Source organism: Schistosoma haematobium, chromosome ZW (assembly GCF_000699445.3).
Source record: "Schistosoma haematobium chromosome ZW, whole genome shotgun sequence".
Lineage (NCBI taxonomy): Eukaryota > Metazoa > Platyhelminthes > Trematoda > Strigeidida > Schistosomatidae > Schistosoma > Schistosoma haematobium.
The window spans coordinates 14,566,630-14,593,273 of record NC_067195.1 but is presented as its reverse complement, the minus strand read 5'-3'; the positions used below and the strand labels follow the sequence as shown (position 1 = coordinate 14,593,273).

At 37.0% G+C, this 26,644-nt stretch overlaps 1 protein-coding gene across 2 annotated transcripts in view; it reads right to left on the bottom strand.

Moving 5' to 3' along the window:
- The window catches only part of TMF1_1 (TATA element modulatory factor 1), a 44,011-nt gene extending 18,890 nt beyond the window's left edge, over positions 1 to 25,121 (bottom strand). Inside the window, exons 1-9 of one of the 2 annotated variants that reach the window (XM_051210492.1) lie at positions 24,728 to 25,121; positions 15,776 to 15,960; positions 9,268 to 9,767; positions 8,754 to 8,809; positions 5,837 to 5,892; positions 4,165 to 4,268; positions 3,002 to 3,220; positions 884 to 1,051; positions 10 to 95 (exon numbers count right to left, since the gene is read on the bottom strand). In XM_051210492.1, the coding sequence (XP_051070486.1) occupies positions 10 to 95; positions 884 to 1,051; positions 3,002 to 3,220; positions 4,165 to 4,268; positions 5,837 to 5,892; positions 8,754 to 8,809; positions 9,268 to 9,767; positions 15,776 to 15,960; positions 24,728 to 24,956 (1,603 nt within the window). In that variant the 5' untranslated portion in view covers positions 24,957 to 25,121. Of the gene's footprint in view, positions 1 to 9; positions 96 to 883; positions 1,052 to 3,001; positions 3,221 to 4,164; positions 4,269 to 5,836; positions 5,893 to 8,753; positions 8,810 to 9,267; positions 9,768 to 15,775 lie in introns of both variants that reach the window. The other variant, XM_051210491.1, reaches the window with a different exon arrangement.
- Positions 25,122 to 26,644: the final 1,523 nt, after the last annotated feature.

Below are 26,644 nucleotides of genomic sequence, written 5' to 3'. Positions count from 1 at the left end.
AATAATTACTTAGTTGAATACCAAGTATCTCTTCCTTATTTTCTAAACTGCTTCGCAGCCGTTGAACTTCAACAGTTAATTGTTCAATTTGTTTCCTAGAACAAAAAAACACCAATCAAATAACAAGGATAAATAAAATGTAGGAGTCAAAGACAAAAAATTATAATGATTCAATTATGATATTAAAGTACATAACAATTATACAAGTAATACACAAACAGAAATGTCTACAACACTTTTTTCACTCTTTTATTTATGTATTAAGCGCTAGTCGGATATCTTCAGCATCTAAAAACATTGTATTATAATGTCTATTTTACAGCTGCCTATTGAATGTGTTTATAAAACAGAATTGTTAGGTAAATTAGAGTTAGAACAAAACAAATTATACAGTTTTCAATTTTCGAAGGTCTAGAGACTAGCTTAAAATTCAATATGTAGGTAATTAATTGCCATAGTCCATTCGAGTAAACTTTATATAATATCAAATCTACAATGATTTCATAAAGAGCTTCAAAGAAAGAAAGTTGAAGGAACTTTCAAAGGAGACTTGTAGAATAGATGTAGAGTGAGGCTAACAGTTGAATGTAAGATGAGCATTACATCCCGACTGGGACTCATAAGCTGGATAGTACATCCTGAAGCGAAAATAACATTATAAATTGAATGAATAACTTGCTGAGAACAAGAAATAAATAATGACAAGGGAAAAACAGTAAAGAAATTTGACTATGAATAGTGATTTATTAGTTTACTTCATCAGAATTATACTAGACAGTAAGAGAAAGAATACAAATGGACACATTAACAAGTTTTCTTTATTTATAGAATACATATAGAGTGATAAAGACTGTAGAAGTATTAAATACACAATTCAACTTACAAATGTGATGCTTCTGTCTGCTTGCTTTTTTTCTGTTCTGAACGAAGCTTTTTTAATAGATTATTTGTCTTCAACTGATCAGCAGATAATTTATGACCTTCTTTTAATAAATTCTCAATTTCTTCATTTTTCTGCAAAATTACATTCTCTAATTCATTTACACGTTTTCTGTCATAATATTTAGGGAAAGAAAAGACGTAAACAATAAAATAATCAGTCAGTCACAAACAATGTAGAACCTAGCAAATATGTGCATCGGTTCAACTTGTTATATCATATTAGTGCATCCAGATGAAATTATCATGATGAATACCATGTTATTAGTATTGTGGTGTGTGCTACCTATACGGACAGATATAAGTAGTATGTATCAGGCATGGGAAGTAGACGTGAGAAAACTGAAAGCAATCAGAAAAAACAACAAGAATTGAGGAACAATGAAGTTTGTGAGACAATCCAAAGAAGATGTGCAAATGGTGTATTTAATGTATGATTTTCATATTTTACTAAGCCATGGTGTGACTTTGCATTAAACAATAAATCGGTTATCCCCACCAAATCTTCGTCCACTACAGTATCAATAATAACGAAACAGATTAGGCGTAGAATGAATTCGTGAAATAAAAAGTACAAAATGATGTCGAAACTCGGGATCTAATTGTGGACAAAGAATGGATGTATATGCACCATTGCAACTGAATTTGAGACATATCACGAAAAGTATTCAACTACTGGTCATGATGGTCGCCAGAACACCAACCAGATAGTTTACATCTACCAATATAGCCCAGTACAACAGTTAGTGACCTAATGGACTGGCACGACATTTTGGTTTGGTCATCCCTAGCTTTCTTCCAACCTACTCACCCTCAAATCAATATCGCGCGTCGATGTAGGCGATGGTTGGCAACACATGATAATCAATGATTGACAGAATTATTTCTAAAAATCACTTAATTTGAAAAAAAGATTTCCTTTCCGAAATCTAATTAGCATGAACACCACTGTATAGAATCTAGATAAAGCCACCTTGATGAATAATAACCAACTCAATATTTAACCAACCCTCTACAATGTATGCATCTAAAATCTATCAATTACATAGGTTTGAGCAGACTAGTAATATAAATAGCCCTCTTACATGAGGTAAGGTACACAGACGAATATAATAGATCAGTACACTTGGTAGATGAGTTACTTCATCATATTCCTCTAAAAAAGTACTAGACAAAATGGAAGCCTATAATTGACGAATAAGTTATATTAAATTCAACAGTCGCGCACCATTTCAATGTCCAAATTACTAAGTTTTACCACACCAAGTAAGAATTTAATAAGACAAAACCAATTTATTATAGAACCATTCAATAAATTGATTACACTTGGATGATAAACTTACATTTCAATTAAAGAATAATTTTGACTGATATATGCGATTAGTTTTATAGTTATGTTCAGAGTAAAATAAACACGTAATGTGGTTAAGTATCTGTTTAAGTCAATTTGTTCATATAATGGTAGAAACTTATACTGATAAATGAGCAACAAGTACTTAACGACAATTATGTTTGATATAGTTTTTTTTATGAATAGGTAAAATAGATAGCGAACTCTATATGTAGAAAATAGAGTATCTGAAGGTTATGATGCTACGCCAAATTTATTTCGCTCGCAAGACATCCCGTTACCAAAATTATAGAACAGTGTATGGAAGTTGCATGTGTATGTGAAGTGTGTAAAATGTAATATGCTTATTGCGCAACAGCAATAAGTATTAGATAGAAGCTTTAAAATGCTGAATCAGTGATTTAAAAAATTAACAGAATGATTGAAAACTGTATTTCTATGCTTTTGATTTAAGTTGGAGAATAACTAGCAGTAGAATACAAGACTCGTGTTTTGTCGTATTTACGAATAACCAGTTGGATATACCCACCACATCCCAGTGTTGATGTTCAAACTGAGAATAGAACGCAGTATCTTTCTCTTTAAAGTTACCATGCTTATACTAGAACAGCGGGAGGAAAGTAACGATACGTTGAAATTAACATCATGAAAATAAAGAAAAATGTATGCATGATGATAAAACGCTGAAACATTATAATAAAAGTAACTTACATATCATTATTTACAAAAGGTTTATCATCACCTACAGCACGTGTGATCACCGGAATTTTTTGTTTCACTGACGATAAACTTTTTTTCAATTGGTCTCGTTCACGACAAACAACCTGTAACCGTTTCTCTGTATCTGATAAACGTTGAGAAAACTCTGAGGTAATACTGGACACATCAGTAGTGACAATTTCTTGTGTGGTCAGTGTAGTTTTTAATTGCCTACAAAATAATAATAATAATGTTAAAACACTAGATGTAAACAAAAGTTAACAGAAAGGAAGACACTGATAAGTAAAACTTCGATGCTGTAGAAGGATGTACCATAACCTTGAAATTAACATATCATGATAAAGATGCTCCAACATATATAAAGCCAATTATCGATGTAAGTATAACATTTAAAAGATAAGACGAAACAATACAACCGTTCGTATAAAAATGCATTATCAAGACCGTTTCAATAAATAGAAACAAAGCGTTGAGGGGAAAGGGAATTCAAAAGTGTATACCACTAGATTATCACTCATTGTTCTAAAATGCTGTGCTCTTCAATATCTGGATGTCTTCGTCCCTATTCTCCATAAGGTTTGAGGTTCACTCGATTAAAGGGTCCAAAACCAGAGAGAAACAGGTTCCTGGTGTTTATTGCTTTCTAGTGCTTCTTTAACTGTTATTTCAAAATGAAAATATCTTCGCGTTATACCAAATCTCTCAAAATCCGGACAGCTTCGATCAACCCGATGAAGCCTTCAGAGGTCCTCTGAGTTAATAGCTCATCTCCTAACCCACCCGGTTTAGTCCTGATCTGGAGCTCATTGGAACTGGATTAATTATCCTGACATAAGTGATGTAATCATCTGATCTTGAGAAGCTAAAAGTAGGCTCTGCTGCCATTGAAGTAACAATTTCATTTCCTCCATAAAAGTGCACATACTGATCTTTATGCGGACAGATTGTCTTGTAATACCAACCTCCACATGACCAGCATGGAGATGGTTGATGATAAAAAAATAAAACGTTTAAAAATAATATAAACCCGAAAAAAACCACCTAATAAAAATAGATCATTTATAAAACATTAGTTTTGTAGAAACAATCACATGTTAAGAGATTTTCGAAAAATTAAACTGGATAACGAGAAAACATATATTTCTATTACATACTCTTGCAATATTGAGACTGAATTCTGTAGTACGTTGTTCTCATGGCTAAGTTGCATAATTTTTGCTTCACGAACATTTAGTAAATGTTTGACTTCGGAGAACTTCTGAAGCAACAAAAATAAACAGCATTGAAAAATATTAAACAATAAATTGTATGGAATATTTCTTTGTGAATCGTTCAAGTTCGAGATATGCGTGAACTAATAAAAGTTCTCAAAGATACCTAGCTAGATTAGTCGAGTCAAATAAAACTACTTACGAATCGATTAAAGTTACGATTATAAACTACTGAATGTATACTCTGTGGTCTAGATGTTAATCGCTCGCAGAGAGACACGAAAGCTTTGGGATCGATCACCGGTAGGGATCACGGATGAGCACTGCTAAGGAGTCATATACCTGAACAGAACAGCTATCTAGTGCTTCTCGGTTTTTAATGGCTGACGAACAAAGGTTAGTCCATAGTATAAACTATGAAGTAGTTATAAGTATGTATCCATGAGTAATTCACCTCCTAACAGAAACAACCACTGAGTTGAACAGAATTGGAATTAAATTATCTAACACTGAGGAAATAAACTCTAAAACATGTTAAAACTTGCTAGAAATCACATTATGCTGCTAAAATTGTTATTGTATTTATTTGGTGTGATATCCAAATTTATAGTAGTATCTTCTTTTCATGAATCTAAAAGCACTATCAGCCAATACTCTAACCCGCTCTTCACGTCATAGTATTGGAATTTATTCCAGTCCATAAATTCTATGTAACGTCAAATTAGTAAAGCAGTAAGTTGGGAATTAAATGAATCCTGATATCGGCATACAACTTTATAATTAATATTGGGAAGAGAAAGCTCAGAAAGTCCAGAACTTAGAGAAGCAATAATCTACTCTAAAGATTTTACCTACGGAGTTCTTATAGAATAGTTCAAGTTAGACTATGCATAAATGACGATCAACTAGGATTGAGCTTTCTGATGTCAAAATTAATATTACGTTTGTGCCTAAAATGTTATAAAAGATAAGTTTCATCAACACAATCAAGATAATAACAATAACTAGGTCCTTTGAGTTGCTCATTTTCACTCCATTAAACTTGATCACATACTTCTAGAACCTCGAAAATTATCATCATAAATCTGTACATCAAAAAAATTTCCAGATTCACACTGGACTTCCCTAACAATCCTTTACTCTCTGAGAATGCATTACTACTAAAAATCCTGGTTATTCTTAGGAATTTTCTTACCAATCCCACATCCAGTACAGTTAGCAATCACTATGATTTCTCCAACATCTGAAATTGACTACGTTTGCTTTTAGCTGCTCTCCAGCCAATCTACCTGACACCATAAACAATTAAGAAATAGACATTTCACCTAACATAGCTGCTACCCTAATATGTTGAGTGTTGGATGCCTAAAACACTGTACCGTTACGAAATTATTGATCATGAACACCATATAGTATCATTTTACGTGCTTGAAAAATTAAACACAAAAACGGTCATAGCCTAAATTATCATAAAAACTAGGAACTGTTTTTGTTAGGAGGTAGGTATATTCTCTAGAGGATTTCAAATCCATATTGAACAAAAATCAGTATCCATATGTTTAAAGAATAGTAAATCTTTTAAAAAAAACTTTAGAATAATACTAATCTCACTAACCTTAGCGAGGTCATGATAGGCAAATGTCAAATCATCGTCAATAGTATTTTGCAAACCTTTACAATTAAAACAAAAACAAACAAACTTATTTTTGTCGCCGAACATGTAGTTTAAGTTTATGAACTCGGAATTATCGGCACAAAGCTTTACTATTTCAATTTCATTTTAATTAATATGTTTTTCAGTACAACTGTTACTTGAATAAGAAACAGGTAACTGTTCAAGTTTTTTAGAAACCAGATGAATAAGTTTTTATTATTTTTATCCTGAACCATTCATCATAGAAAATAATCTTAATACTTTTTGACAAAGGTAAGATCAAAGAACAGTTGTTCATGAGTTCGACAGGGAATTGTTAAGTATGTAGACACCATTGACATACAGTTTACTGATCTGAACCTTGATTGAGATGAGAATTTCCATTTTCTATTTCGACTTTTTAAATAGATAAATAGCGAATTGGTCTGTCAAAAATCTAATTTGGTTAGACCAATCAGTCAGTCATAAGCTATGTAAAACCTGACACATGTGCATCAATTCAAGTTGCCACACCAAATTAGCACGTCGAGATAAAATTATCAAGGCAAATCCCGAAATAACAGAAGTAGTAACGCCGTCAGTAATAGTAGGGAAATTGTGTATGCTTTTTATGTCTCTCGACATAAGTAGTATGTAACGCCAATCAAAAGTTGAATGGCTGGAAGCAGATAGCTAAGAAGATCGGATTGAAGAAAGCAGAAAGGAATTGAGAAGTGGAAGAATCATGAAGTATATAAAGGATAATTGATGGAAGATTTGTAAATGAAGTATTTAACGTATTTCTTTTCAATCAGTTTTTCATCATGGCTCCACACTAATATATATATATATATATATATATATATATATATATATATATATGAGCAGAGCTTTGAAGACACTTATGATAGAATACTAGTAGCCTACAAATATTTATTCTTAGTGGTTATGTTTTACACCCATAAAAAAGGGTGAACTGATGAATAGTAAACTTTTCTAGAGTCGGCAAACGTACATCTCACCTATGCTACAAATGACGCAAGTTAGCAAAAGTCACTCACACTTTCTGAATCCCTTACGAGATTTCGCCAGACACTAACACATCAGGGTTGGTGAGACTAACATACGTTAAGTGGTCGATCCCTTCAACTACTTTAATCGCTATCGTTAATTCAAGTGTTGATGTAGGTAGGTCCAGAAGCAATATTTTCAGTTGAAAGGAAAAAATAACATCACAAGCATACTTGCACTGTTCTTCGTGGTGATCGTTAGAATCCGTATTTTGTTATCATCTTTACCAAACAAAACTATCATTTGACAAATTGCTAAACAGTTAGACGATGAGGACGTTGCAACTGTAAGAACGTCTATGACAAAGTCGAACGAAAACGGAGAAAATGGAGAACCCTAATGGACACCACTTGAGGTAAGCAATTCTAATGACAGCTCACTGTGAGCTTCATTAGTCCAATAAATAATCGAACTCAGTTATGAATATACGAACGTGTGCAAACGAATAAGAATTATAATATGATAAGCCCAGGACTGCGGAATTACACTTTATCCAAACATTTGTTATTTGTATAAAACAGATTTAGCTTAATATTTTATAGATCGTTCATTGAAATTGGTCCCCATTTTATATGATCATATAAAATCTGTGGGACTATATAAACCCACATTTTATGCTTGTTGGGACTCGTCAAAATACATAACTACACAATTAAGGAGTGCATTGAAATCCTTCCTCAGTGCTCTAATATGTACCACCCAAATACTCCGCAGTCAAGGGCATTAGCATAATTAGGAAACCTCGAACCAGATTTCGATAGTGTTAAAAGACATTTTGAAACATCGCCATGATTTAAAACAAATTTATGCGCATTAGATTACTCAACTCAGTAGACAAAGAAGCTACTATATTATGGTGTCTTTTCCACTCAGTTTCCCTAGACAAGAGTGATGAATAACAAGAAATCAATATTTGACACAATCTAAGATTGGATATGTTTAGGCTTTACTCTATGCCACCTAATTCAGTGAAAATGATTTATTTCTCAAGTGATAAAAAGTTTTTAAAACAGGTTAAGAATTTAAGTAGAATAAACGGTGCATTTCACTTATCACTAATAGCAATTTTACGTATAAGCAACAAACCGTGTACAGATAAAATACCTGCCCTAAGAAATAAATGTATGTGAGTTTTCAATGCTGTTGGGAGTATAAGGGTGGTTTCCCCTTCCCGGTTGGTCACACCGTGGAAGTACATATTTTAAGGGAATTGAAACAGAAACTGGATTAGGTGTAACACTGCCGACTTGGAAGAGTAATCAGTGCCTAAAAGACAGCTCCTCGGGGCCTTTTCTTGGATAGCCTTAGATAATGTCACCTCAATCACTTTAAGACCTTGACGGACGTCCTTGGAGTAAGGACATGCGTGTTTTTTTGGTCCAAACTTCCCTAACTCCTCGTCCATTCGTGAGAATGCAACACTGATGCAGATACTGGTTGTTTAAGGAGAACTCCATGCTGCAGTACGAATTTGACCACGGACTATGAGCCTGTTATTTTCAGTTTTACTGCCTTCCAACCAACCTGCCTTGTACAACAGAACCTAAAGGAACACGTTTCCCAACGAATTTTGCCAACATATTTCTACTGAGTTATTACGATATGGAAGCACGACCATCAGTACATGAAGGTAACAGCTACGGCTGGAGGAAAATACATATGAAGCAAAACAATTGATCTATAAATATGTTTCAGATGAATTAAGGACTTTAAAAATATTTTTAGACTGAAGTGGTCTTTCGAAATGAAACGAACTTTTCTTCAACAGTATTAAATAGATTTTAATCAAAAATAATATGAACAAAATATTCATTACCATTGAGCTTACCCATACATAAATCTTGCGAAACACTAACAGATCTACGATGTTCAGGACCACTAGAACTAAGAAAGTGGAGTAACGAGAAGTTAAAGAAAACAATAAAACTAAAATATGAAGGTCTATGATGACATAGTATTTAGTGGAAAAAAATAGACATGTTGAAAGATGAAACTTTCCCCAAAGTCAGACTTCTTCCAAATATAACGCTGCATACAAATTGACAGCTTGTTATGCATAAACGTTTTCACATCTTGAAATTGTATCTACTTATCACAGAAATCAGAAATTAAAAATGTAATCTGATGAAACAAAAAATGCACGAGATACAATAATGCAGAACTTTTGACAAGTGTTGGTTTGTTTCCAAATTTGTAATATCAATTATAATTTATGATACTCTAACAGTTAGTATATTGATTTGCATAAAAACGAAATCAAGATCCCAGTGCTTGCTTAAAAGAAATAATTGAAACGTTTAAAAAAGACAACCAACAAATCTAAAATACTATATTAGGCTTACCATTTGTTTAAAACAACCGGAGCACTAAATCCTCTAAGATAATATTTTTGCAAAACAAGTGAGTTTTGATTGAATCCCAATGACAGACGTGGCTCTTTAACAGAAGACATAATAGTAGGTGTATTAGAAGAATGTAACTCGTGGACTTCACCACCATATGTAGAATTACAACACGAAATTACTTCAATATCCGAACTAGTGGTATTAGTATCAAAATCGTCATCGGCACATACTGGTTGAGCAGTGAATGGTAGTACTATATCAGATGAAGAACGATGCAAAGAGGTTATATCTTCATTGGGAATTGATTTATTCACTAACTGCAATTCCTTTTCTAGGGATGACAATTGCGAATTTGCATCAACAGCTGATTCTTGTGCAATGTATTCCGAAGAAATTGTTACTTTTGGTGCATCACACTTTTTTTCACATAAATCCTGTGATGTTTTTTGTTCAGTGACAGTAGAACAATCATTAACTAATGTAGAATCTATTTCCCACTGTAATACAGAAATATTAAATCCTGATTAGTTTGACAAATGGGTATTTAACTCTGAAAGTAAGTATGAATGTGTTGTTTAGATCAATAAAAGTACCAAGGCTATATTGCACTGCAACAGGTAATTTTCTAAAGTTCTAATATAAAAACAGCGCCGTCAAAAGACCACTCATCGTATCTTCACCGAATAATTCGAGCGCGGTCCAGCAAACCTAAACTGTATGGGTATCGATAATAGAGCTAAGGCGAATAAGCAAACACAACACTGAAAAAAATACCACTTTAAGGGTCATATCTTAGCTAATCTAAATGAAAGGATGAATCCCACAAGTACACTATAATCTTCAGGTGTTCTCTAGACAATTATCCCTCAGAGAACTATCCAATAATTTATCTCTTACTGAATTCATGTGAACTGATTTGCTTTCTCAAGTCGCTCTGATTTATTAAAGATAAATGAATAATGTAATACTGTGTGAAAAAAAGTTCAGAAAATATAATAAGAAGCAACCCAGTTATTTATAACGCACAACAGATATTTGGAGTGACAGCAAGCAACATGTACGTGATGATATATCCGCTTTTAGATAATGAAATACCCTTTTAAGTCGTACAGTGAATTGCAGACCAACATTGAAGCAACAAAATAATATGAACTGCAAAAGTAGGTATGATCACATGGTTACTTTCCTTCCACCTTTTAGTATTGGATTGATAATACACACCGACTGTACTTCGTAAAAAACTATATATGAGCATACTTGTTGCTCTCTTACAACCTATGATAATTGAATTGTTACAAACTTACTTCAGATTCATAGATAAGCTAGTTTCATGTAAAATAGAGTAAACTTAAACATTTCATCATCTATAAGTGACACCTTAAAAACGAACAGGAATGCTCTGTGTACGAAACAGATAAATCTTTATTCTACGTCGTTCATGAACAATTACTTTGTGATTTAGTTTTTCAGTTTGTGTCAAAAACCAATTCCAAAAAGTAGGTTCGCAGATTCATCGAATGGGCGAGACTATAATTTATGGACGAACCAATCAGATTTACGATAACAGGTCGTGAATTTTGGCGCGAAACTAATTAATTCATTTGTATAAATAGCATTTTGCCATTATAGCTGATGTCAATTCCTGATGAAAACCCTAAATCTAATTCCTAACCCTAACTATCAACTGTACATATTAATCCTAATTCCTCACACTGGTTTATAACCCTCACATAACCGCAGTAAGTGAACATTTTCAAGATCTTTTTAGCATCGCTCAAAGGTCTCCATAAAGTATAGTCTCACCTACAATTTTATTACCAACCTCAAAACAACCAACAATTGTTTGCACTTTCGTGTAGTAGCATAAGATAACTGCAAGGTACTTAATGAAGCAGTTCACATGAATCAGAGAATAAGTAAATCACAATTTTTCCTAGCCATCCACAACAAAAATCAAATTCGCCTACAGAATGTATTCGAATTATCACAAAATCAAGAATGTATCGTGTTAACGACGTAAACTTATTCGACATAACTACATACTAACTGAGAAAGAAGGTAAGAAAGTCATATACAGTTTCCTCGACAAGTATTGCTTCACGATCGAACCGAGATCACTAAAATTACAGTTAACTGACAAAGTAAAATATCATCTAGCTAATGTGAATCGATTTGGACCACTATGAAATAATGAAGCTGATCGTTCGGATGCCCTAGGTTATAACAGATAGATGAAAGTTTCAGAGTTATATCCGAACGAACAATAGGCGGATGGTAACTGCTAGGATCTATTTATGAACTGTTATATATATATATATATATATATATATATATATATATTCTTATTGCATAACTATTCAGTAACTATATGATATACATACTCACATTCCTTTTATTATAAGCTTCCGTTTGACTTATTGACTATTATTATATGACTTACTATCCTTAAGATATTCCCGATTTATTGGTTACATCCGCTCACAATCACATTCACTTTTGGCCTAATCTTGTATAATTGTTATTTTCTGTTTTTATGGTATGATGAGGTCTGGCTTGATTGTATATAAACTGCGTGTGTCTGAAATATATTATTCGTTTAATGGTGGCTGATATTGGTGATCAAGACTAAACCGGCTAGATTAAGAGAGAAGCTATTAACTCAATGGACCAATAAGAACTCATATTTGTCTCTGGACTGTTCATACTGGTTCATGCATCATTTGGGGGACTTGTCGAGTGAGTCGGTGTTCGAGAATACTAAGCAATAGGAAGAGTTGGGTTATAACCGTGAAAGAGAGAATTTAACAGTGGCGACGAGGAAAAAGGAAAACAAAATCAAGATGTCCATATCAGATGACCAGCTTAACCGAATACTACAACAACAGCAAGCACAACTTGATGCACAAATGCGGTTGTTGCAGACTCTGGCTCAACAGCTTAACATTCACTGCCCGAGTCCACATGCTATTTCAAGCACGTCTTGTGATGCAGTCGCTAGCATCATCCCAGAATTCATCTATGATCCCGAAAGTGGAAATACTTTTCTCACGTGGTTTAAACGTTGGGAAGATACATTTACACAAGAATTCTGTAACCAAGACGACGCGTGGAAGACTCGACTGTTGGTACGTAAGTTGGGAAGCAGTGAACATGCACGTTATACTGACCATATATTGCCAAAGTTACCTCGAGAGCTCAGTTTCGAGGAGACGGTAATTCAATTGTCAGAGATATTCAGTGAGTCATCCTTATTGTTTAGTATTCAACATCGGTGTCTAAATTTGGTGAAACGCGAAGCCGATGAATATGGTGTTCTAGCAGACATCGTCAACAGAGAATGTGAACGGTTCAAGTTACGCTCGTTGACAGAAGATCAATTTAAATGCTTAATATTCATCAAAGCTCTTCAGTCACCACAAGATGCTGAGATCAGGACTAGACTTTTGGCTCGACTGGATCAAGACCCAAACGTCACACTCAGAACATTGACAGATGAGTGTAAGCGGCTAAAAAGCATCAGACACGAAAACGAGTTGATTGGACAGGCAAATCCTAATTTAACCTGCAGTAGTGTCAATGCTATTACTAGGTTAAAAGTTCAGAAGCCGATAACAACTGGTAACAAACCAACGACTGCATGCTGGTTATGTGGTGAGTGGCATTATGTACGATTCTGTCCATTCAGGCATAAACGTCAGGTGTGTAACAAACGTGGACATAAAGGTCATTTTCCACCGAATCGTACGTCTCGGCCCAAGAAGAAGCGCAAGCGTCCTCGACGCACCAGATCCTACGAATCTGCTCAAAGGGGAGGTGTTAGCGGGACATAGACTGGATTAAAGCATGCTCAATGCACGATTGCTTTGGTGCACGCTGATGGGCTAATTCTTATCCAACCAGCGTTAGCCAATACTTAGCCAACACTCTAGAAATCTTCTCATGTGAAAAACTATAAATATACTAACGTTTTCCCTATTGCACTTACTTGCTTCTTACTTCAATGTAACCTTGTTATTTGGAATATAATCTCTTTTCCTGCTCAACCGTGTTCTGATTTTGGGGACTTGTCAAGTGAGTCGGTGTCCGAGAATACTAAGCAATAGGAATAGCTGGATTATAACCGTAAGGGAGAGAATATAACATAAGTCGGTGTTTCTAAATGGGGACTAAGTCACACGATACATTAACAGGCCATAAGTACATAACAGTCAGCTTAATCTGAGTATACTGAGTTGACCTGGAACTCATACTAAATTACCAAACCAGTCAGTCAGTAATAACGTAGAACTTCGTACGTACGTACATCAGTTCAAGTTGCCACATCACATTAGCACAGAGATGCAGTGGTCGATTCAAATCCCGTAGTGGTAGAGGTAGCAAAAGTATAGGTAGTAATCGGAAAGATTAGGGTTTGAAGATGTTATTCAAGGAGTATAATACAGTGAAATAAATTTGGAAAGAGAAAAAAAGGGACATGAAGAATTCAGAAGGCTACCACTTGGGAGAACACAAAGAGTGGATGCACCTGCGCCATTGCAAACGATTTTGAGCCATGTCATTTAAGGTCTCTAACCATCGGTTGTTATCGTCTCGCTGATCCCAACCAGGTAGTCTACACCTACCAACATGACTCAGTCCACTTGTCAGTGACTTCATGGACTTGTGCCATGTTCTGGTCTGGCCGCCCCTAGCTTTCTTCCAACCTACTCCTATACCACTGAACACCGCACGTCGAGGCAGTCGGTGGTTGGGCATACGTAACACGTGTCCCAGTCATCTCAACTGATAAAGTTCCAATACTTCATCAGTTGATTCACCATCCTTACCTAGTATCCGCTTCCTAACAACTGCATTACTTACTCGGTGGACCCAAGATACACGAGCAATGTTTCGAAGACACCTATGATCGAATACTAGTAACCTACGAATATCCTCTACTCTTACCGGCCATGTTTCACTGCCATAAAGTAGGACGGAACGAACTGCTGCGCAGTAAACACGTCCTTTGGTTGATAGACAGATATCCCGCCTACGCCATAAATGACGCAAGTTGGTAAAAGCTAATCGAGCCTTCTGTATCCGTGCTGAGATTTCGTCACACGCCAGACCACAAGGACTGATGAGACTTCCAAGATTAGTGAAGCGGTCGACACGCTCAACTACTTCACTCCCTATCATTAGTTCGGGTGTCGATGCAACCCAATCCTGAAGTAACATTTTGCATTTCGAGGGGGGAATCGCATGCCGAACGTGTTTGCATTGTTGCTTAGAGTGGTCAGAAGACTCTGCATTTTGTCAGCGTCTTCATCAAATAGAACTATGTCATCGGCATATTCCAAGTCAACAATTGAATCTCCCGGAGGGATGTTCAACACCTGGAAATTTAGATGAGGAAAGTGTTATCTCTAAAAGCATGTCTACGATAAAGTTAAACAAGGATGGAGAGAGTGGACAGCCCTGACGAACACCACTTGAGGTAATCAATTCTGATGACAGTTCTCCATAAGTTCTCACTCGGTCAGTTGTGTTCGAGTAGAGGGCTTTTATAAAGTTAATGTACTTCTTTGGTACTCCTTTCAGTGACAAACGCTGTCATAGAATCTCACGATCAACAGAGTCAAATGCCGCCTTAAGGTCAACCTACTTAACATAAGACAGTAAGCAGCTGTAACATTTCAAATAGGCCTGATCTAACACACTTTACATGTTTTGCTTTATTATAAATTTTCATTATTGTGGCATGGGTTAAAATTATACAAACACCAAGCAGACACACTGTAATGCCCAATAAAAGATGGAACTGACGTGGTTTATTGACCACTTGTAAAACAAAATATCCTTTTCTTGTTAACCAATGAATCAAATTTACCTGATCTCAAAATTCTAGATTGCTATACACACATGAAAAAATATGTTTAAAACCTTGAATATATAAAATTATCACCAATAACGTGTTCGAAGTTAGAAACAATGGGATTATTCGATTATTTTATGGACTGTAAAATGAGATACTATTTGATCTAAAGAAAACGTGTGCACGATTTTTGTAACACCACCCTGACAAAATGGAGAACTACATGCGTGAAAAAGCATTTGGGGACATTTTAAACAGGATAAGCGGAAATCAAAACGAATGAAAGTCTGTCTGGCAAAAGCAAGTAACAAGTATGTACAAAGCAATAAATCTGTCACGTGTAAAACTTAGCCGGTGTTTTAGATTTAAGTGAAATTAGTAACAAACCCTTGTTACTAAAAGTTGGGTCATGCATAGATTGTAGAAGTGCAAGAATATCGTAATACGCTCTTAGAAAGTTGCGCATTAAAATGTCACCTCATAAATATGAATGTATCGCTGTTTGTATTCCATCCGACAAAAAAATATCATGACCTTAACAAAAAAGACAGATATTTTTAAATGTTCAAAACAGTGAGTGGAAATGGTAAAATAAGATCTGTTTGTATATATCTTTCTTAGTAGAAGAAAACATAAGATGTGAAGACCTACCAACTCATCAGTTTTAGTGTTCTCATCAGTTAGCACCTTATCAGAATCACTGGATGCGAAATTGTCTGATTGATCGTAAACAACTTTTTCCAGAGAATCCATAAGAGGTGAGTGATGACTTAACCTTGTTGAACAAGATCTCTCCAAATCTCCACAATCGCTGCCTACTTCACACTCAGATTTCTCTGAAATTAGGTAGTAACCAGTGATGTTAATTAATGAATCTAAGAATGAAAAAAGCTTTCAGCCTCACTTTACTAATATTATATGAGATTGAAAATAAGAAGTAAGCATATGAATGCAATACAAATAAACTAAAAGACGTTACCTGTAATTATATTAATCTTCAATGTTAACGACTATTCTCACAGTTAATATCCTATGCCATCGAACTGTAATTTTATACCGCCAAAAGGTTACATCTTTATTTATTTTTGACAATGGAACACTGAATTTAGATAAAATAAACGGTGATGGTGCTAGTGCTATTGCAAACAAATAACTTATTCGAGAAATGAGATTTTATTTATTTATTTATTTGAACACATAAATATTGGTACAAGGGGGCACCAGATATTTATGTGCCACACAAAACAATGTGAATGTGGAGAAAAAAAAGAAAAGGAACAATAAGGACCGGATTAGTGTAACGAAGTGTAATAATAATAATAATGGGGGATACGGAAAGGTACAATCAAAAAGAATTCTTTCAGTTAAGGAAGATACAACCATTTTTTTTATGAAGAAAGTAAAAGAAGTTTACAGCAGGATCGCCACTGGCTTCTATTTTGAGCCATATCTGATAACGTCTCTAGCCACTGTGTTGCACCATCTCTCCGACCTAAGCCAGCGAGTCGTGAAAGACCAACAGAAGCCAGTCCCGTGCAGCTTTCTTTCATACCCCGACACCATGTCATACACTGACCACCTCTCCGCTTCTTCCAACTAGTCCCAGAGTCGGCAAGTAATGCACGACGTGGGATTCTCTGGGACAACATTCGTAGAATATATCCAAGCCACCGAAGTCGACGTTTCAGGATGATGACACCAATTGAATTATCGTCTCTGCGCCCAAATACATGATGCCGAACCTCTGCATTACTGACATGGTGTTGCCACTGGATGTCAGCAATCCTTCGGAGACAACGATGATCAAACACAGAGAGTCGTGTAACACCCTCAACTCGGAGAGGCTAGGTTTCACAAGCATAGAGCAAAACTGCTCTCACCGACGCGTTTTAGGTCCGACCTTTTACAGCCAGACTGACATTACGAAGGCGCCAAAGATGGCGCAGATTGGCCTAAGCCGCTCCAGCTTTCACCATACGTGCATTGATCTCATCACTCACACCCCCACCAGCACTTATGCAGCTACCTAGATACACGAACTTCTAGACTACTTCTATCTGCTCCACATCCAGAGTGAGTACAGGATTAGAATCCTGACAGTCTTGTAGAAGTACTTTGCACTTCAAACGTGCGAAGCACATACCGTACCTACGGACATTGATTGACCACTGATTAAGTGCGGATTTCATGACTTGGACATTATCGCAGAGTAAGACAATATCATCCGCATACTCAAGGTCGAGAAGTCTTTCTCCAGGCAACCGATCCACACTGCCATTAATTACAACCATCAGAGCTGTTTCCAGAATGTCATCGATGGCAAAGTTGAAGAGGAGTGGTGAGATTGGGCAACCCTGTCTAACCCCACCGCTCGGATGGAACAATGAAGAGAGGTAGTTGTACGCCCTCACTCTGTCTGAGTTGTTTGTATATAGGGCCTTTAAGATGTTAATTAACTTCTCAGGAACACCCTTCTTCAATAGACAGTCCCTCAGAACAGTCCTGTCCAACGAATCGAAGGCAGACCTGATGTCAAGAAACACTACGATTGTTGGACTGTGATAAGTATGACGGTGTTCTAACATTTGGCGGAGGGTGAAGATATGATCAATACATCCTCAACCAGAACGAAACCCAGCCTGCTCCTCGAGAGTCAATCTTTCTCGAGTTTTGAACAACCTACGAAGTATGACGGAAGCCAATAGCTTGGACGCGATCGGAAGTTGACTTATCCCCTGATATTTGTTACAGAAACGACGTGAACCCTTTTTAAAGATAGGGACAACTACCGGCTCATTCTATGACGTTGGTACACTCTCTAGCTCCCAAACCTTTGTAAACAACGTTGTCAGTTATTTAACCAGGAAGTCACCACCATCTTTAAAAAGAGCCGGAGGTAAGTCATCTGGGCCAGGTGATTTGTAGCGCTTCAAGAGTTGGAGTTCCTTGCGGACTTCCGCCTCATTTGGTGGATCAGTCGTCACCGGTCATGGAGGGCAGGACAGTCTGACCGATGTTGCCGGAGCAGCAGGCCAGTTGAACTGCCCCTCGAAGAATTCTGCCCATCGTCCAAGACGTCGATGGATGTCAGTGATTGGCATCCCGTCATCCTCGCAGATTGTTTCACTCACACCAGACTTCTTGCTGCCAGTGGCTCGGATGAGCCGCAAGCGGCTTTACTCGCCATTTTGATGGCGTCGTGAAATTGCTACTAACTTGCTGACATCAATCCTTTGGTGGCGGTCACTTCGTTGGCCACTGAGAAGTAAGGTAAGATTGGCGCAAACAAGGGCATGATCAAAGTCCAGATAGGTACACCAAAAGCAGTGGCAGTCTTGTACGCAACCACGCCAGCGGTAGCTGATCGCGATGTGATCAATCTGAGTCCAGGCTTGAGATGCAGAGGAGGACTCCAGGTGGCACATCGGCGATGACTGTGCCGAAAGTTAGTGCTAGCCAGAAACGGGTTGTGGTATGTACACAGTTGCAGTAGACGGTCCCCGTTATCTGTCCTGCGACCAATACGTCCCAATCGGCCACCTAAACGATTCTCTTCTGTGCCTAGACGCCCGACCTGAGCATTCAAGTCTCCAGCTAGTATTACAATATCTGTCGAACTCTCTTTCTGGAGAAGAACAGTTAACTGGTTATAGAATTCATACTTGATTGCATCCGGGTTGCAATCTCTCGGGACATAAGCAGAGATGACGAAAAGACATCGTTTCTCACGCCGATTTCTTCTCACTTCGATAAAATAAGCAGTGGGCGTGCTAGTGCCATTGCAAACAAATAACTTATTCGAGAGATGAGAAATACTATGCTAAGTTTAATGTCACCACCACAGCGATTATCTATTTACAAAATGCTTCGATATGAGCGCTTATGTGAACTACTCGTACCAGAGCAAAGACTGAAACAATGTATGAAGCTTTATAAAAATGTAATTGTCTAGGGCTCCATGCTTCCTTTGAGTAAAACAATGATGCATCAAGAAAAAGATTTAGGAAATTTAAACGATACATGTAGTAAATAGAAGAAAGAAAACTGCAAAACAACGAACGGCAACACTGAATGAAAGATATAGAACAATTTGATGTCGAAGACGTACAGGAAGATCATGATAGTGAATACAAATTGCTTAATGTAACTGATTTGAAGTGTATCACTAAGTCTCTTACTAATGATTACAGTCATTTCATCAGTCCCCATTAAAAAGCTTGCTTTCTTAAATTACTAAACCAAAGGCCAATTATATGTATTAACAATTTATCGATCTGATCCTATCTAAATGTTTTTCCGTTCACGCACGCAGTTACAGCGGCTGGAAAATTCATATCAGCAGTTTTGATATAATTGGACGTTAGAAGACCAACATTCAATCCATATTAACTGATTACAAGTTCTGTATTTTCTGATCATTCTTGACTGAATTTTTGTTGTTTCCTTGGTCAGGATTTGTCTTACGGTCAGTTATTACTAAGTCGCTCCAAACATTTTGTAGCTTCAACCGACCAACATTATACGGCTGGTTGTGTTTACAACAATCAAAATCACGATCAGTCACACAAAAAACCGAGACAGAATCCTAATAACACTAGTTCCAAATATATCACTCGGTGATGGTGTACAACCTCATCAGTCGCTTTGCCACCATTGCTTAATATTCTTCTTCTGACAACAGTTACACCTACTGAGTTGTTTGACTAGACAGGAATAGTTTTCGCAAACAACTATGTGGAAACATGACTCAATATTTATCTGTGCCGCGTCAGATGTTGATTATTACTGACTGAAATATTTATGATGAAATACATGGAACATGCACGCCAATATTTTCAAAACATAAAGTAATGAAGGCACAGCTGTTATATTTTTTCAGCAAAAGATAATTGGGGGAGCTATGCAATAAGCGAAATAACTTTTTAAAACCCAAAACACTTTGAAACCCGAGACTTTGTCAATTACAATCTACTAAGGGTGATCAATGGTGGCGTGCTCGAATATCTGGGCAACCTGTTCCTGTCATTAGGATATTTCAGTAAGTTATCTGTTTCCCTGTATTTTTTAACACATCATTATGCCTATTAGTCTCAAACCTATTCAGGTACGTTTGTGAACAGTTTACGACATTCTGGTGTACAAGTTACAAAGGAAACCAATCAGAGACATTATGGTTGCTGGTAGTATGTATCGAAAAGAATATACATTATTCAGATGTCAATTCCAGAACTGCAAACAACTGGCAACACTCAATACTTATCGCAAGGATCGATCAGGAAATAAGAAAAGGAAACTTGTTGACATACTTTGTGCTGAGAATCCCACATTGTGCCAAAAATATATTTAATAAAGCCACTAGTAGTAATAATAATAATAAGACGGAGGAGAAAAAACTACTATAATGATCTAAATGATCAATCCGCTTACTTAGTCAACGTATTATGACTAGACAACAATCAAGCTTTAGGATCTAGGACATAGGATTAAAATTTAATCAGTTTGGATGGGATAATTTGTTCCGATACAATAAATCTAGTGACATTGCCCCCAAATGCCCTGGTACGGCCGAGGGTGAGAGAATTAGCTCTCTCTCTCTTTCGAAATGCTCTCACATGGTCACGCGTATATAGCCTCTGCCTGGGAAGTCCTACTCATTGCCTTCTCGTATCACGGGTGTTGTTTACGAAATTGAGAGGACGAAAAGCGAATGTCCGGCGCTTTAACCGGGTTGGTGGACACCAAGGGTCCACCTAGGTGTGTTGGAAGTCCCTGATTCCAAACCAATGGTGCACATGGGCTCCAGTATCCTGAATGAACAAATGGCGTATGAACCAATCGTTGGTCACCGGCTACCATGGGACTGCATCTCCTTACGTCGCTCCACTGCCTTGTGGATCAGACCTTCATGTTGAAGGCTCCGAGTGTGGCCTCCTAAGAAAACCACCTGCTTTGGTTTGGGCACCCGGGCAGTATCAGAGCCCTCACACACATATGTATTTGGTGCCCCCTTGTACTAATATCTGTGTGTTAAAATAAATAAATAATAATAAGACAACAATCATATAGACTAGTCCTAAAGCAAAAATTTGTATTTCAAGTCAGAAATGAATCTTGAAATTCTTTTACATATGGCTGTAAATATTAGAGTTGCATTGTGTCGATTTTTTACTTTGTGAAATATGTTGCCTAAGTTTGCGGAAGAATCTAAGGTAGATGACAAGCTCGTGAGACCTCAAAGGGATTGCTCATTGTGAGTAAATAAAGAAAACAGGAAACCCCGGTGAATATTGCTCAAAATAGCTACGTCAGGAGATAAAGTCTACCTGTAAATTAAAGGAAATGAATTGTACAGAAAGTTAGCAAGTTCTACTGAGTTTAGGGATGTTCCAGATAAGGGTTAAAACCTGTCTGCTTTCGAGCTTTATAGTCGTAATCACATTGGATCCAAAGATTTTGGAAACTACCTTAGTTCAATTTTTAAACTGATGATCTATGGAAGACTTTAAGCTCAATTAAAAATTAAAACGATTACCAATCGAAAACTGTCAAAAGAAATTGTCCAAATCCCATACTTTAACTAACCCGAGTTGGTTTACCTGAGAAACCCGAACAATTACTTTCAAACGTCACTAGACTTATTGTATCGAAACAAATTATCCCATCCAGGCTGATTAAACTCTAGTCTTAGGACCTAGATCCTAAAGCTTGATATCAGTATCCTATCCAAGTTATCAGTGGGTAAAAAGCAATCGAAATTTTGTCGGGTGCTATTTATTCTTTTTTAGTCATCGTTAGCCAAGACTTAAAGACTACTGCACACTGCCGTGCAATAGCCGCCAAAGGTTTTAAAACCTTATGGTCAATACGTAGGGCTTTTAGTCATGTCGACGCTAAAATGTTTTTGACTTTTTATACAGTGTTCGTACGTCCCAAACTCGAGTACTGCATACAAGCAGCTAGCCCCTGCTTAAAAATAGACAGTGAGCTTTTGGAAAAGGTCCAGAGAACAGTAACTAAACTGATTCCCGGAATGGCGAAGCTTCCGTATGATGCTCGACTGGCCAAGCTAAACCTATTCCCGTTGTCATATCGTAGAACTAAAGGCGACTTAATTACAGTTTTCAAATTGCTTAGTGGTAAATTTGCACCTGATATGCCCTAATTTTTCTTGTCTTCCAAAACAGAGAAGTTACGAGGACACTCCAAAAAAGTTCACAAGCCCAGAACAAATTGCTTGTCAGCTGACTATCGACTTTCCCATCGAATCATCAACGAGTGGGGTTCATTACCTCAACACGTGGTTGAGGCTCCATCCGTCCACTCTTTCAAAAGAAAGTTGGATCAACTGAGAGGCCACCATTGCCAGGACTAACACAGGCCATCAAGCCTCCTGTCCTTTCCAAACTGAGACTGAAACTTTGTTCGTTGCTTTTATCTGCCCGAAGAATAAGCCACTGACTAACCTATCTATCCAGAAGTATTTGTTGAAGTGTTCATTACATACTCCCTAATAATGTTAAAACCGTTTGGTCTAGACATTTCATTGAGACAGTCGATAAGTACCACTAACCTTTATAATAAGGTTCACAACTGACGTGGTTAGTCCGTACCTCGTAAGTGAATTACACAGTACCCATCTTGATCTGATCAACCATGACCGGAAAACGGATGGCTGATAAGTTACCCTTAAGTTTCATAGGACTTGAGTAATTAACCAGGTGCAGGGTAATCCTAACGCGATGTACACTTGTCAAAGTAAAGAAATTTACATATTATCAAGACCATATGTAATTTTATAAAAATCGGCGAGACTCTAATTTATGGACGAGCTATTCAGAAGCGTTTTAGAGATTTCAATGTTACGGTGCCAACTTCAGTGCCTAAAGCTAACGTACGATCGGTTTACAGGGAATTTTGTACAAAACGTGATAATTGAGCGTCTATAACAAATAAAACGGCGAGACTATAACTTGTGGACGAATCAATCAGATATAAGTTAACAGATCTACCATTTTAACGCGAAAGCCTTTCATCCATTTGGCTAAACAGATTTCTGGCATTATAGCTGTCAGTTCGTGATGGAAACCCTATATATAATTCTCAAATAAGGCAAATTATGACAATTATCGCGAACTGGATAGTAAAAGCACCAGTAACACTGGCTGCAGCCCGGTGCTACAATATATACGGATGTTTGGAGAGCGTATAGACTCCCATATAGGCTTCGTTATGTGTATCGTATCGTCATCCACAAGCGGCATTTTGTGTAGTCAACAACCGGAGTGCACATAAACAATATTGAAGCTATGTGGTTGAGTCTGAAAGAGTTCTTGAGACTTTATCATGGCTCCAGAGGCCGACTATTCTGTAGCCGTATGGATGATTTCCTCTACTGCATGCATAACGATTTTAGAACCTCTGAACCTCTTTCTAACCTTGACAAGTTTTTGAACCACGTATTAGAATTGTATCCACTTTATTTCCTTGGTTTTGTATAATATATTTTTACTACATACTTACTGTTTGCTGGTTGGCTAATATTTCCTCAAGGTCACTTAATATTCGTTCAAAGGTCGTCCATAAATTAGAGTCTCGTCGAAAAATCCATAAGCTAAGACTACATGATGCCTATATTGAGATTATTAAACAGACCTGTACATTTTTAAAGGTCACTATTAAAATTTAATCCAGTATTCCAAATAACAACACAAGTTTGTATTAAAACCGAGGATTTCACATAAGCTCCACATAATATTATAACGTTAAGTGATAGGTATCACGTTAGGGTACGTTAGTTAAGTTAGGCTACCCTAACTTACATAGTCTAAACGACATAATGGCGGTAAGAACAACAGGGTCACTCAACATTTCGGTTTGAAGATTCCATACTTAAAGTAGGATGTCCAGAAAAATATATCCCTTTGGATCACAGCACAGTCGTAATCAGATTACACCGAGAAATACGCTCGTGAACGGCCCTACACAGAATAGAGATCCATAAACTATCGAATACAAACAGTTGAAGATGTACGGCGCATTTTTTCGTCACATTTCATTAATGTTCATCTCTAACTTGCTCTGTACAAATGGTACGAACAATAGGGACATACTAAAAAAGGTACAGAGGGCAGCTACGCGTGCAATTCCGGAACTCCGTGGTTTATCATATAATGAGCGGCTTGAAAAACTGAACCTCTTTACTCTGTCCTATCGCAGACTAAGGGGAGATCTAATATTGATGTACAGAATACTGAGAAATGATTTCGGACCTAACTTATTCTCTCTCTTTCTTCCCACTAGATCGGGACACCTCAGAGGACATAGCAGGCGAGTAGAAAAGCCAAGAACGAACAAAATACCCGTGGCATACAGGTTTTCACACCGAGTCATCAATACTTGGAACCTGCTGCCTGAAGCAGTGGTGTCCGCACCTTCAATTGACTCTTTCAAGAGAAGACTGGACACTCACAGAAGCATACTAGAAAAGGAATAACACAGGCCGTAGGCCTTCTGTCCTTACTACACAAATCTGAAATCTGAAAATAAAAACAACAGATCAGACCTTTCAAGAACTAGGTATCGCAACATCAAAATATAACCCACTCGGTTTCGGTTCACAACGACTTGATTCATTTAGTTTAAAAGATACTAATGTTTTCGTTGCGTCAACTTGTCTAGTTGAATATTCGAATAGCGTAGGCAGTGCGTTTTGATTAGTAGCTTCATCTGTGATATCGAGAACTTCATCTATTTTTTGTTGGGCACTTTTCAAGGCTGTGATCGCAAATTTTGAAATGTTGCCTGCTTTCTCCAATGAATTCCACCAATTCATCTCATAGCTAGCTCCGTCAGTAACCTTGAGGTAGAGAACAAATTTGAGTGATTCTTCTGCCACTATTCAATTTAACAGTTATGTATGCATATTAATTTGCTCATAATCGCATGCTAGCATTTCCATTTTCTCCACTTCTTTGTGATATTCACGTTATTTCTTCACATGAATATTACACTTCCATATTATGCACTCACCGCTCACGTGAAATCGTACTCTGTCAGAAATAGTACGAGTATTCTTTGCTACTTTTTATTGACGTTAACAACAAGCTTCTTTAGCGTCAGTTTTAGAAACAAACATTTTTTAAACAGGTGTGCTATTTTCCACGGGGAGGCCTCGCGGCGCACCATATCAAGCCCACATGGATTATTCTACCCACCGGAAAGACAAACCAGCTTTTTCTACCTGAGTCACGTTTTGAATTTCTTAAGTATTCGCTTATTAGCAATGTCTGTCTTATGTGAGCTCATGTGTGTTCAATGATTACCCTGCCCATCATGTGCCTATGATTTAATGTCGTCCGACCATAAATATTGAGTTCCACCGAACACACCATAACTAAAGGCGCTCAGTCATGCATCTGCACGGTTTATTAGTGGGTGTGCCGTGCCACTCATACCTTGAAATTACTCGTATGGGTTCTGATCGACTTAGTGTTGCTGGGGTGAAGCTATGTAATGCACTACTTAAAAAGTGACAAATGGAAACGAGGCGCGAATCACATAGAAAGCCTCACATGTTAGGAATCGAGAAGAGTTTGGGCTTGCTGAATTAAAAAGCAAGGGTGTTACAGGAGAACTGAAAATATTTAATCGATTAAGAACTGCAGTACTAAATATTAATAAGTTTGTTCTTTTGAGTGTATATGTTTTGCCCAACTTTTAAACTTGTTCGTTCATATCTTTGACCTCGGACATTATGGTTTCATTCTGTTCGATTTCGTATTTTGGAAGTTTTGCACTGGCAAACCAAAAATTGAACGACGTTGTGTTTAAGCTGACCACATATAATTTACGAATAAACTATCTTACCTGAAATGGAATTTGATTCTCTTGTTATTTGAGGTCATAAGTTACGAGTGGATCAATCGACCGTGCTTCAATAACTGGTCGATGAGTTCAAGGTGTTGCACAATATTATAAATAATGTTGGTCTGCCGAGAACTGATGTTGTATATTTTGATGTACAGCCTGATCAATATCTCTGCTTTTTGGTCAGTTTACTGACATTATCGGAAATAAGTTGTCCGATAAAAGTTAAATGTTATATCTGCTGTATTAGTTGGAAGGAAAAATCAGGATGGCGATCTGGCTTATTTTTACCCAGTGATTTGGACTATGATAGAGCAAAACAATTTTCTTAAGATCTTTTTAAAAGGGAGCATCTTGTTGCCTGTTAAATAATTACGGAATTACCATGAAGATGCCACAGGTATTCGGAGTTTGAAAACGCTTTTGCCAGTAACACCTTCTATATGAAGCGTACCCACCAAGTGAAATCAAAAGACAGAAGCGAGAAGGTTTGAAGATATATTCGATAAGTTATCAATATGTCGAGGATCGTCTGATCTAATCTGGATAGCGATTGCAATAGATGTTGAGCACGGAGTTCCCACTCGTGATCTGGTGCGGATGCATGACTGAGCGCCTTCAGCTAGGTGAGTCCATTAAAACATGTGATCAGCA